The sequence below is a fragment of the Spinacia oleracea genome, chromosome 4 (assembly GCF_020520425.1).
Source record: "Spinacia oleracea cultivar Varoflay chromosome 4, BTI_SOV_V1, whole genome shotgun sequence".
NCBI lineage: Eukaryota > Viridiplantae > Streptophyta > Magnoliopsida > Caryophyllales > Amaranthaceae > Spinacia > Spinacia oleracea.
In genome coordinates this window covers 31,833,873-31,847,102 of record NC_079490.1, presented here as the reverse complement: position 1 = coordinate 31,847,102, position 13,230 = coordinate 31,833,873, and the positions used below count along the sequence as shown (strand labels likewise).

The window sequence follows — 13,230 nt, the reverse complement described above, 5'->3', positions numbered from 1 at the left end:
TTATCGTTCTTTAATCATTGTCGTAGTTATAATCCTTAAAACTAACCTTTTTACATGTTACTTATAGTTTAGACTTGGTAATTACTAGTAGGAAGAACATTGTTTCCCTGTGGATTTGATCTTGACTTCCCTTGCTATTCAGTTAGTGGATTTAGGTTTATTTTTTATTAGATGATACGACTTTAGCCTATCAGTGCATCTGTTTGGTTTCACTGGATGACCTTCGATCCTACCCAAATATCAAAGTTGTATATTAATATAAAAAATAAAAATTATATTTACTTAATACTTGGGTCAAATTAGCATATTAAGCATATCGAATATTTTTGTTAAATTAGCATATTAAGCAAATAAAATATAACACGTAATAGGATAGAAATTGCATATTAGATGATTAAACGAGTACGTTCAAGATTTATTAATTAAGCAATAGCTTTTGGGGAGAAATATTTTAGTCAAATACTCCCTCCGTCCCTTAATACTTGCCCGCTTCTATAAATGGAAAACTTGACCAATATTATATTATTTTTCACACTTACCTACTAACCCACCTATATCTCTACTCCCTACAAAAAAATCATTTAAAAATTCACACCCCCCACTCACCACTCCCCACCCTTTATACATTTCCCACTAACTATATTAAAAAAATTCCCACTACCAACTAACACCAATTAAATTAATAAGTCAATTCAAGTGTCTTAAACTCCGCAATGGTCAAACCAGTGCGAGTATTAAGGGACGGATGGAGTATTATAAAAAAAAATGGTCGAATAATAACTTTAAATGTTAATCCGTACACAAGACATGATCTAGTATTTTCAATATTTTAGTTCCATTAAGGACTTGTAAAAGAATAAATTTTGTTTCATTTTTGAGATTGTTTTTTGTTGTTAGCACCAGGTTCAACTTTAAGGCTAATCCGGATTCGTGGCGAGTTCTGGGTGGATAGGTTCCAGTCCTCCCTCAATTGTTGTAGCGAGGGATCGAACACGGGTTCTCCCTACCAAGTTCAGCCCCAATCACCACTGAACCAACAAGCAATTGGTTCATTTTTTAGATTGCAATATAATGTAAAACTCAAGAGAAAAAGCCCCTCGTGCAGCCATGCAGGTGGATCTTGGCTCTTCTTTCTGGTATTGTAAATACTTGTACGGTTGTACCACACTCAGCTCTCATCCCCGAAATCACTTTGGCTCACTAATACTAGCTTTCTATGCACGTAATGCGTGCTTGTGATTAAAAAAGTATACATAATAATATTTATTTGGTTAATTAATTTTTCCTTTTTAGTGATACTTTTTTTCTTAATTTTAATATTCGGTGAAATTAGTAAAAACCTTTTAAATTATTTCTCTTTTATATTGTATCAAATGTTTTTGTGTTTAATTTGCTTTATTTTCTAATTTCAGTAAAGGGTAAAATATGCGATCAGTATTTACACCACCTCAAGCGTTCCTTTATATGATCAATATTTAGCACCACCTTAGATATTCCCTTATAATATAGAGATTATAACGTATTCATAATGCATTAGTTGGAAAGTCGACCTCAGATGATAAATCTTATTGTCATCCACATTCAGTCACTTATGCAGGGGTAGATCCTTGGAATTCACCACAAACAAAATTTTGTCTATCTTGGATACATTATACATAACACTGCTCTATAAATTATATAACATGCACAATCGAGTGTCTCCTTCAACATCACTTATCACTAGACCTGTCAAAAATCGACCCGACCCGAAAACCGACCCGAACCCGACCCGAAAATACTGGGTCCTGAACAAGATTTTGTGACCCGTAACCCGATTTTATCCGAACCCGAGCAACCCGAAAAGTAATGGGTCAAAACCCGACCGAACCCGTTTTGGACCCGACCGATTGAAAATCGTTGTATTTATAGTAATAAATGCGATTATGAGAAAATTTAAGCATAATAAACACGCTGTTTTTACTATTATTGTGTGTAATATGATTTTAATTTGAACTATACGCCATTTTATGGTTGAATTTGACTAAATATAAACTTATGTAGGAAAATTTGTTAATTTGTGCCCATATTTTGTATATTTATCACCTAAATTAATGAAAATATAATGCGCGTTTTAAAATCTCTCAACCCGTTGGGTCGACCCGAACCCGAAAGTTCTGGGTCTTGAACAAGCATTTGTAAACCCGAACCCGAAAGTGACCGACCCGATCTAACCCGAACCCGAAAATAATTTTTTACAATCCGACCCGACCGACCCGTTTGACAGGTCTACTTATCACCACTACGTCACATATACATAAGGAGTACAAGTTTTCTTTGCATACATATGCAATTTATTCAGTGTGCATAGCTCAGGATTGCCATGACAATCAACTGAACATGAGTAACTTAATCAATTAATGCAAGATGAGATAACTCTAGAACAAGAAAGATTTTCATCTGTTAAGATTTAAAAAAATGGAGAAAACATAGGGCATCCCCCGGGGGTGGGGGTGGGAGGGCAGGGGAGTTTTTGCCAATGGATGTTGCAAACTCTTATAAATTCATCAAGCCAGAACACATAAAATACTTCAGAACCCTTTCTTGATGAATTCTGAGATTATCATGTTCTGAATGCGAACATACCTAATTGCTGAGAAGCAAGAAAGGAATCATGTCAACATGTGATTTGTGTTGAATAACTATAATTTCCTCCACACAATCATCAGTCAGTTGATGGATCAAAATTTGGACTTCTTTCCCTCTTTCCGCAAGCCTAGCTATTTGTCTTTTCCACAACACCTTCACAAAATGCATAAGATATTATTAAATAATCTTATGATTCTAAGACTAAATCATGAAATTCAGCAACAATCTTGTAACTTGTTGAATTGTCTGCAAAAATTAACAAAGCACAAAACTTTTCTTGCGACTTAGGATTTCGACACAGAAGAAAACATGCATGCAGTTTAGTTTGGGAAGAAGAAATCCATCAAAAATAATGTGCAATGCAAATACAAAGATGCGTACTGTGTAGGATGTGCGAATGCTATCCCCATCCCCATCTCAGAGATTGAGTTCACCTTATCTGATATGAATATTTTCTGGTCTGATTCATCCTTTTTCATCTAAATGTATTTTTCCTGACATGAATTTATATTTATCTGATCTGGTCCGATTTTTCATGGGGTGTCTCTGTAATAAGCACTTAAATACTCTGTTCTTAAATAAGTTGAACTAAAAATAGATGGAATCTTTTCATGCGTCTTTCTCCCAAAAATGTTACCCCCCTCCCCACCCAGTAGTCGAGAACAAATGAATATCCACAAACCCCCTGTTTTTGTTAGATGCAACACTTTCCAATTTTGGCAATTTTGAAATAGTCTTGACTTCTATAATTTATTTATTTTGGCAAGCAAGAGAGATTGTTTATATCATCAAATTTACAAAAAAAAAAAATTGGGTCTAGACAAACCTTAGACTCCAAAACTGAGAAAAACTAACAGCTCAACAAACTGAGCTAAAACAGACCAGACTAGGCTAAAGGGGCTGGAACCAATCCCTGTCCATACATAATTTTTTTCCCCTATAATACTCCTGATTCTATGTTTAACCTCAAACTGAATGAACTAAAGACTTCACATGGAACCTATACAGCTAACTTTTCCTCTCTATAATACTCCTGATTCTATAATAGGGGTAGGGACTTCTCTCCTGATTCTATAATAGAAGTCCCTATCCCTGAATGTTCAGAAGACTTCACATTGTTCTATTATGCATTTTACTACCAAAGATGTTGGAATAAAAGCTTATAAAACCTTGTCAAACCTCATCTGCAGTTTGAACTCATTTTCCCTCCATAGAGATTATGGAGTGGATTCTATTGTGCTTTCTTCTCCGCTTAATACTCTGGTGAAAGGTTCTAATGTTGTCATCCCCATGTCAGTGTGAGCTATCTTGTAAGCATTGTTGGCTGCTTTCTCCTCAGTTGCAAGAGTGCTATCATGAGGTTGAGCATGCAGCTTGTCTTGAGCTAAACAAAGTTCTTTGTAGAATCTCAAATCATCAGCTTCCTCAGTGTTGAACCTTCTTCATTCAGTAGTTAAGAACTGTCTTAAGCCATTTTAACCTTTAAACAACTCTCTACAGGCACACATCAACCAAGGGTAAGAATTTGTCAGAATTGACTCAAATGTTATAGAAACTAAAAGGCCTCCTCTGAGCTTCATTTCTGTAACAGCTCAACACCATAGGACAGTGATCAAGCTGATGATCAAACTCCCCCTCAGCTGAGAGAGCAGCTTCAGCAGTGGGGACATATCATGGATCGTTTGAAAGCACCCTATCAGTTCTGGACGACACTCTGTCACTTCCATCTTGCTTGTTGGTCCAGATACACTGTCTACCAACAGTTTTGACTTCAGTCATCTGATATAATCCATACAGTTTCTCATAGGTTGAATTTCAGGAAGCATAACACCCCCCCCCCCCCCCCCCCAATTCAATTCTATCTTCAATGTACATCAAACCATTGAAATCCCCATCAAAATCAAAGGGGAGTTGATTTTATCCGAGAAACCTCTCAACTGATCTCATAATCTAGTCCCGTCTTTCTTGTCATTTATTCCATAGATGAATGAACTAAAAACCAGCACCTGCTCCTATAGGGGTGATGTGACAGTGTATAAACACAATGTGCACTATAAAAGAGTCAGGATCCCAAGCCACTATGATTCTACCACCTTTTTGACGACTGAGATTGGTGGTGAAACACCAATCAGGACGAACAATAAGGTATATGTCCCCCATTTAGGAGTCCTAACCCTAGTCTCAAGAAACCGAAAATCTTAATGTGATGAGAAACGATCACCTTCCTCACCTCAAGTTGCCTGGCTCTTTGTTCAGTCCCCTCACATTCCTACATAGTATGTTATCCATTAGACACAGGAATGCAGTAGTATCCTCCACATCCATGGAGCATTCCTCATTCACTAGCTCCTTATGAAGAGCCTTGAAGCTGTTCCTGGTGTTTACTGGTGTCAATTGCTGACACCTCTGTCTGCTGAAACCTGTAACTTATACAAACCCATCAGTGTTCTCACTATGTTGTTTTGGGCCAAATGAAATTCTTCCAGAAGTGGTCACAAGCATGGTTTCCTTGTCAGTGACCTGTTGGATTGGAGGAATTGTTTTCTGGGTTCTTTGAACCGGATCTTCCTAACTTTTTTGGTGTGGTTAGCATTGTGGCAGTCACTCTTATCATGTCCAACACCCTTGCATTCAGCACAAATCACAGGGACACAATCATACTCTACTTTCTGGTCAGTAATCTCCCCTTTCTCATTCGGAAATTGGATGTTTTTTGGACAAAGTTGACCAAGGTTGACTTCTACCAACACTTCTACCAACACTCCAGAAAATCAACTTGTCTCTATTCTGAGTGGCTTGATCAGCCTTAATGACTTTCCCAACTTCCCCTGCAGTTTTGTTAAGACTCTGCTCACATCCAATCCAGGCAATTTAATCCATATTGGAACTTTTTTGACAGGATCCTTTGCAAAGTTAACATTAGGGGTCCAAGGTTTGAGAATAAGTGGTTTTGTTACAGTTTTCCATGGTGGTAAAGCCTAAGCGCACCATAAACATGCCTCTCCCAACAAAAGAAACCTTGTCTACCCCCATTTTACCAAAATGCAATGGAAAAAACCATCCACTACATTCTGTGGGTGATTAGCCCCAACACATAACATACAATCAAAGATTTCCAATAGGTGACTTCTTCATCAATGTCCTCTAAATCAATTTGCACCATTTGGGGGTTTTGGACATGATTAATCACAGTATTATCAGTTACTCCATCGCCAATTTGATGAGTATTAGTGCTATTACTATCATGTTCAGACAAATCAAATCCAACCCCTTTCCCGCCAGAATTTTGAAATGATTGGAAATGTTCGAATATCCTTACCATTACTGAGCCCGTTGATCCACGCATTAAACTCGGTTCTGACTTTGGATTGTTGTTGTAAATCCTCTCAAAGAAGACCTAGGAGTGAAAATCTGGTCTTCAATTAGGTGTTCGATTACTAGGTGTTCGTCAGAATTTTCAGAAATGGCTTCAAGGTCCTCCATTGATGCAGTGAAGGTTTCCTTGGCTTTCGCACGCGTATTAGGTTTAACTACAGGTTGTAGCTTTCTTCCCTGATTTGGATTTGGATTCTTGAGCTTGCTTTCGAAGCCTTGCCATGGCGTCTAGGAAGGATTGAAGGAGATGGGTATTTGGCCCTTCGAGCCCTCTCAGGCAAACTTTTTCATCATAGGATTGTTTACACTTTTATAATTAAACCTTATGTAGTAACTTCTAGCATGCAAGATTTACAGCACTACCCTTATTTCCTATAAAATTTTAAATATCATAATATATCTCTCAAACCCTCTTTAATTCTTATTTGGAATAATTAATAAAGAAGTAATACCCATTTGTCATTCAACCCTCTTGATCCTCCTCTCCAGCCCACCGCTATCTTCATCACCTCCAAATTCCAACCTTACCTCCACCATTTCGATCTCTAACCTACCTCTGTCCAACACTGTCACCTCTCCATCAACAAGCATTCACCAACCTCACCTTTACCTTCACCCAAAACCCATCTCCCCCACCAGGTGACCACTATGAGCAGTCAGCACCACTATCAACGGCGCCACAAAATGAGGCACCACCAAGATGCCCAAAATCCAGACACCAAATTACCTGGTTTCTTTTTTTGCTCTCTCATCCTCCTCCAACTTTCTGAATCTCATTCTCCCTCCTCCGGATTTACTTCTCTTCCCACCCAATATACAATATACATTATCTTGATATTACTATCTCTCCTCTCGATCTCCTTTTCTCAATCAATCTTCTTTAACTTTCCCATTTTACTTTCTCTCAATATTCAGGTGTCGATGTGATGTCTTGGTGAATTTTGTGGATGTAGGACGGCGGTTTTGTGGTTTGGGGTTGCTAGGGGTCCTATCGGCAGCAGTAGGTGTGGTTGTGATAGATTTTATGGTTGATGGAAATGGGTTGACTAGTTTTAGTGGGTTGACATGGGTGGTCGTAGGCAGGTGGTAGATGGAGAAGTTGAATTGGGAGTTTTAGTAGCTGGAATAAGCAATATGTTATTTCTTCTCCTTTTCATTAATCACGTGAGTGACATTGGATCAAAGCCAACTCACATTGGATCAGAACCAGCTAATTAAAATTGTAGAAAACTGAAAACCTCACACCAAGCCCTTATGTTGCATCTAAAAAAGCAGAGGAAGTATATAAAAAAAAAAAAACCAAACCCTGAGGATTAACCCTTTTGTCCGCATTCAGGGATGGATGTATCATGCCTCATGTGAAACTACAGTATCTCTGGTCTGAAAATAAATATCATGCATAATTCATGCAGGCAATAGTCGCAGTCTAGCAAACAAAGGCCAACCAACGAATCATAATCTGGAAAATAAACCAAAAAAACAATGAAAGATTATCAATGAAGAAACACCTTTTGTATCTCTTTTTGGAACCACAGGGGCAAAATGCATTCCGACTAATCTGACCACTCTGAGCCATATTTGATTTAGCAAGATCCAAAGGTGTAGATCCCATCAACTTCTGGATCTGAACAGAGCAACTGGTCAAATATACAATCAATTACAACAAACTGTTACAGAGAACATATATTTCCTTTTCATATACAGCAAGCACATATCATGCATGTGCTTCTGAACAAACAAGCGTCATATAGCCATAGCTAATATTATACAGATTGAACGATGACAAACATATAATAAACCTTCAGTTTTAGGTTAAAATGAACCATGTTGAAAGTTGAAACTTAATTTCAGTTCAGAAAAGTCAAATCCTGGTTCCACTATCGTCTAAACTCTAAACTATAGATTTTGATTGAAATTAAAAAATCACAAACCCTCTCAGTCTGCAGTCTGCAGTCTGCAAGATGTTCAAATCGTCTAGACTCTAAACTATAGATTTTGATTGAAATTAAAAAATCACAAACCCTCTCAGTCTGCAGTCTGCAGTCTGCAAGATGTTCAAACCTGGTTTACCCCCAACAAAAACAGGTATTAAGGTCTTTCTGGTGTTGCCAACCAAACAGGTCCCATACAAATGAACAAAATAGCTGAAGAGAAGTCCACTGTGAAGAAAGACTCATTTCCATCTAAAAGCAACTCCAATATCAACCTATTTCCAACACAGTTTCCTGATTCGTGATATAAAAACCTTTACCATTACGTATCGCAGGAGAAAACCTGGCTCATTCATTCAAAATCAAGTATATAATCCCAGCTATAGAGCTAATCAATTAAGAAATGTTGCCTTGGTTGAAACTTGAAAATTTCCAATTCAGGAAGTTTAATGTATTTCCTACAGAATAAATGTTTTAACTCTTCCATTGGTCCTAGGTATGTTGATAAAGTCATAAGCTATTGAAAACTCCCTCCTTCCTTTATTAAGTGTTACATAGAGAAATGACAAGGAGATTAAAGAGAAAGAAAAGGTGGGTGTCGTGTGAGGCCCGACATTAGAGAAAAAGACGCGAGAACAGGCTAACTAAAACTGAATAACTGATATGTAACACTTAAAACGAAAAAGAAAATTGTTTGGTAGTCAACCCTCAAAGTCACCCTACCATTCTCCCTAGACAATTAATGAGGGACGGGAGGAGTACTATAAATGTATAATAGATGCGCTAAGCGTGAATGGAAGAAGTTTCAGACACAAAAGTTTTCATATGGTGGATGTAGAGGAGATTCATGGTTTGCACATAGATACCAGCATATGGCTTGTGAGCAAGTACACAATTAGACAGAGCAACTTACTCTCCTTGTGTCAATATGCTCAACCAAATTTGCCTCTGATGGTTAGATCTCGCCAATTAGTTTGTCATCTATGTTACTCAGACACGGGTGTCGGTGTCGCGGGTGTCGGAGTGTCCGAACCTTCGATCCAAATATTTTCAGACACTCCGACACGGTCAATGGAGTGTCTTGACTTTTTTTTTAGACACGGCTCCCATTCAAATTGTCGGTTAAAAGAAGTGACACTTTATAAAAAGTAAGGTAATAAATGGAAAACAGAAGGAAAAAAAAAGAAAAAGAAAAAGAAAAAAAAGGGGGAAGATATTGCACGTGGGTTTCCCCCACTCCCCATGCCTTAATCTATTAAAAAAAAGGTTAAAAAAAAAGAAAGAAACATGGTAAACTAGTAAAGTAACAAAAACCACCGGTCCACCAATCCACAAAGTGACAAAGCACAAACCAAAACCACGCTAAAGCAAACGACGGGAAAGAACTCAAAGAGGGAATGCCAAAAGCCATGGCTATGGCATTCTCAAGAAATTAATTTCAACGAAAACGCAAATTGAATAGTGCAATCTACTCGGTTTTTCTTCTGGAACAAAAGCCCCAACAATATTTTTCTTGTTTCTCCTTCCCTGGCCTTCAATTTCTAGATCTAGGGTTTTGAACTCTTCAAGATCTAGTGTTTTTGGTTACAGGTAAGATGAATTTTAACACCTTGTATATATCTTCATCTTGAATGGCAAAATTTGAATTTTTTTACTCATTTTTTTCTCCTCCCGATTGATCCCGACACTTCATTTCCGATCCTTTTCCGACACCGGTGTCGACACCTTCCCGGACACGTGTCGAGCGTCGTGTCGCGGGTCGGGTCGTGTCGACACCGACACAAGCCGTCCGATGGAGTGTCGGAGTAACATAGTTTGTCATAGTTTCTTGTATAATTTTTTTTTTTTGTCAAAGTTAAAATGAAATGTAAATTGAAAAAAAATTGATACGGATTTTTTTGTTATATTTATTACCCTCCACAAATTCTCTCTCTCTATCTTTCTCTATCTCTCGCTCTCTCCATATCCCGAGTAAAGTAGGGCCCCCACTAACTCTCTCACTAAATTATAAGTTTTTCTTACCTTTACCAAAAGAGTCTACACTTCCGTATCGTTTACTTATAATATGTATGGGTCGAAAGCTAACTGGAAAAATATTGAGGAAAGAAGACGTACTTGTTTGGCAACAAGTATGGGGATTCACCCACCGGCTGGGAAGCACATAAACTTACGGAACAGAGGTTTCCCGTTTCCAAAACCCCACCATCAAGAGGTTTCCCCATTTCTGTGATTGACGGTTCACTGGTTAGGATCAGAAAACCAATTAAATCTAGACTGGACGATTTGGACTTCATTGAACCAGAAAACCAAATAAAAGTATAAAGCTAGGCGGGATGATTCCATTGTTGGAATTTCCTGTACAAAGTTGCCACATCTTCTTCCAATATCCCACTCTTTACGCGTTTCTTATTTGTACTGGCAAGCCAAAGAATCAGCCCGGATTGATCGGGATAGGTTTTCTTTTTCTTTTCTCTTTTTGTCGTGAGAGCATTATGTGAAAGGGGTTATCTCAGGGTTTTGCTCCCTTCTCTAAAATCTGAATATTTTGTCATACCTCCCCCCATCCTCCACAATCTTCTGTCCTCTATCATCGAAAATACACCAAATTTAGCATCTAGAAGGCGTTTGGGGTCTACATTGGATGGGCCTTGGGAACTTTGACAATTTAACAAGGACTTGCAGGCACTGAATGTACAAGAATTGCTTTATACTTCTAGTTCTGGAATGTTCATCAATATTGCTCCTTTCTTCTTTCTAATGAGCTAGTGTCAAGACTTGGGCCTTTGCCTTAGTCTTAAGTGCGTCACTCTATGATTTTAGAAATATATTCTTGATTTGATGATAGAACTTATTTTTATAAACCATTTCAGTTCCATATAGGAGGTGGCCTAGCTTCAATCTAATGGTGGATATTTCTTATTTTTTGAATACACTTCCTGATTTCGGATTGTGTGATTAAAATGCGATAAATTAGGCCTCCCGTTTTTATTCATCTAAAATGTCTATTTACTTATTTTACTGTTTCCTTTAACAAAACATTAAGGTGAAGAAAAATGGAATTACCTTTGAAATTTGTAGCACTTGCACTTGTACACAAAACACGTGCTTTTGATTCCTCTAATAGCCCAGTCATAAAGCATGTTGCCAGTGGAATGTACACGTCTTACTGCTAGATACCGTTACCAAGATAACCCCTCCAAAAAAAATTAAAAAAGTGAAGCTGGGGGTAATGCAGGATGACAATCAGACTTTTTCAGGAATTCTGCATGGTCCAGCCTATGGGTCTCACGTCAGGGGGTCGGTGTTCCCATTGGTTCAGTTAAGACTGATGAACAATCCAAATCACAGGATATAATGATTAAAGTGGATTTGCTTTCACAATGAAAGTCAAATAAAATGAAGAGTAGCGCTTTCATATTTTAAGAAGCAGCTCGTGTATGATAGTTAGTTCGGCAATATATCATTGACTACAAAAATTGAAAGTTCCATAGTGTTAAGTCATCAATATATGACAAATACATCATTTCACAATTCACATTATTCTAGTAATTAAAATTCTGACTTCCAAAGTTCTCCAACTATTCATGTCGTGTGAACCACATTATGAAACAAAAACACTGAATATATAAGAATTTCAAGGAAATGCTAAACAAAAAACAGTATAACTTTTAAAAAAATGGTTCAGGAAGGAAACACTACCTCAGCCATGCTCTTTGGCATTGGTTTTCCCTCATCCTTCAACTTCTGTAGTTTGTGTTGTGCTTCTTTGGCCCATGTATACTTTGCCAACGTATTCTCAACATCAGCCATTGTACACTTGCACTGCTTTGCTGCTTCTTTTTTTTGACTGATTTGGAGATTCTACAATCAGTTGATGAACATAACAATGGTGCAATCAAAATATAAGTTGAAAAAGGAGAACCTAATGTTCCATGTATAGCAAAAACAACAGTAGACATTACGAGGTTTCAACGAATCACAAAATTAAGCAAATCAAAACTCAAAAGTATCATCAGAACAGGATTCTCCTATGCAACTATTACACATATTGATCCGTTCTCCCCAAACACGTACTCCCACCCCCCCCCCCCCCCCCCCCCCACCCCCCAAGGCTTAGCTCAACAAATGGCCAGCACGTTTAATTTCCCTTGCAAAACCCAAAGCTACAGAAGAACCTATAGGCCAGAACAGTAGCATCTACAGATGAGAGTAAACTTACTAACATCTAGAGCATTGAAAAACATAATCTACACAACTGTACGTCCCAAAATAGTTGTCACGCTGTTCTGACCATAAGAATACAGTATTATTTAACTAAAAGAACCTTCATAATAGTTTCGTCATTCCCACTCTTCCGTCACTCATTTTTGGCAGGGATGTCTTGGGCAGTCCATCCATAACCCATTACTATTTTGCAAAAGTGACGAGTTTTTATGTACATTATGTGACTGTTATTCTGAAAACGGGAAAAATCTTGCAGCTAATATAACATGAAATGAACTCTGAAATACTGAATTAAATAAAACCAACCTCTCCATTTGGATCAAAGTTGGCAAGAAACCGAAGAATTGATTCCTGCTTCTCGAAAGCATCAGCAAATGTAGCCTCACTACTCCGACCTACTACATACTGCTTCAAAGTTCCTAGCTTTCTTGCCTTAGCCAACTCATCAGCAAAACCTTCAATAACCATTTTGAAAATTAAACAAACTAGCTAAACACTTGGATAAACATGAAGTAGCATGATACAATGATTAATAACCCCATCACCCCCCTAACGGACCGTTTGGTAGGCGGTAATAAATCAACATAACTACATCACATTTATGGAATAATCATAATTTTGTTTGGGAAGTTTCATGTCAATGTCCACGGAAATGCGTATAGAAACCCAAAATATCAAATTGAGAGGGGAAAGGGGGCTTACTGTGTAGGCTGAATTTTCCCTCAGCAGAATCTGAATCAGAGGAGGTGGGTTTTTTGCCGGTGAATACTCCTTTAATCGAGTCCATCCATGAGGCATCAAGGTGAGACGTGGTGGAAATCCAACGGTACTGCGATGGATTTTGGTGACTGTTGAGGTGAGAGAAAAAGATGGAGTTGCTGCGAATGGTGCCTAGAATTCTGTGCGCCATTGTTGGATTTTGGTCAGGGGTTTTTGAGCTTTTTTCTTCTCTGTGTTAGGGTTTAAGATCAATGAGGAATTTAATTTTCTTGCTAAAAAAATTCCTGAACTGGCGTAGTTCCAAATTTACAATATGAAGTAACACTACGCTAATTGAGTTCTTGTTAAAATGTGA

At 37.9% G+C, this 13,230-nt stretch overlaps 1 protein-coding gene across 2 annotated transcripts; it reads right to left on the bottom strand.

Moving 5' to 3' along the window:
* Positions 1 to 2,329: 2,329 nt before the first annotated feature.
* LOC110801089 (uncharacterized) lies at positions 2,330 to 13,202 on the bottom strand. Of its 2 annotated transcripts, XM_022006406.2 has the most exons (5): positions 12,858 to 13,196; positions 12,462 to 12,610; positions 11,631 to 11,792; positions 7,509 to 7,624; positions 2,517 to 2,778 (listed from the first exon to the last, which is right to left on the bottom strand). In XM_022006406.2, the coding sequence occupies exons 1-5, from the start codon at positions 13,063 to 13,065 to the stop codon at positions 2,757 to 2,759; spliced, it is 657 nt and encodes a 218-aa protein (XP_021862098.1). In that variant the 5' UTR covers positions 13,066 to 13,196; the 3' UTR covers positions 2,517 to 2,756. The 2 variants fall into 2 exon arrangements, with proteins under 2 accessions (XP_056682713.1, XP_021862098.1); XM_056826735.1 differs by lacking the exon at positions 7,509 to 7,624 and having other exon boundaries at positions 2,330 to 2,778; positions 12,858 to 13,202.
* Positions 13,203 to 13,230: the final 28 nt, after the last annotated feature.

Bases quoted from the DNA above. Each gene is read 5' to 3' on its own strand.
- LOC110801089 (XM_056826735.1), bottom strand. From the start codon at position 13,065: ATGGCGCACAGAATTCTAGGCACCATTCGCAGCAACTCCATCTTTTTC. The intron at 12,611-12,857 runs GTAAGCCCCCTT...TGGTTATTGAAG, and splicing joins GGGAAAATTCAGCCTACACA to GTTTTGCTGATGAGTTGGCT. The intron at 2,779-11,630 runs GTAGTGTTTCCT...CATTTTGTGAAG, and splicing joins TGCCAAAGAGCATGGCTGAG to GTGTTGTGGAAAAGACAAAT.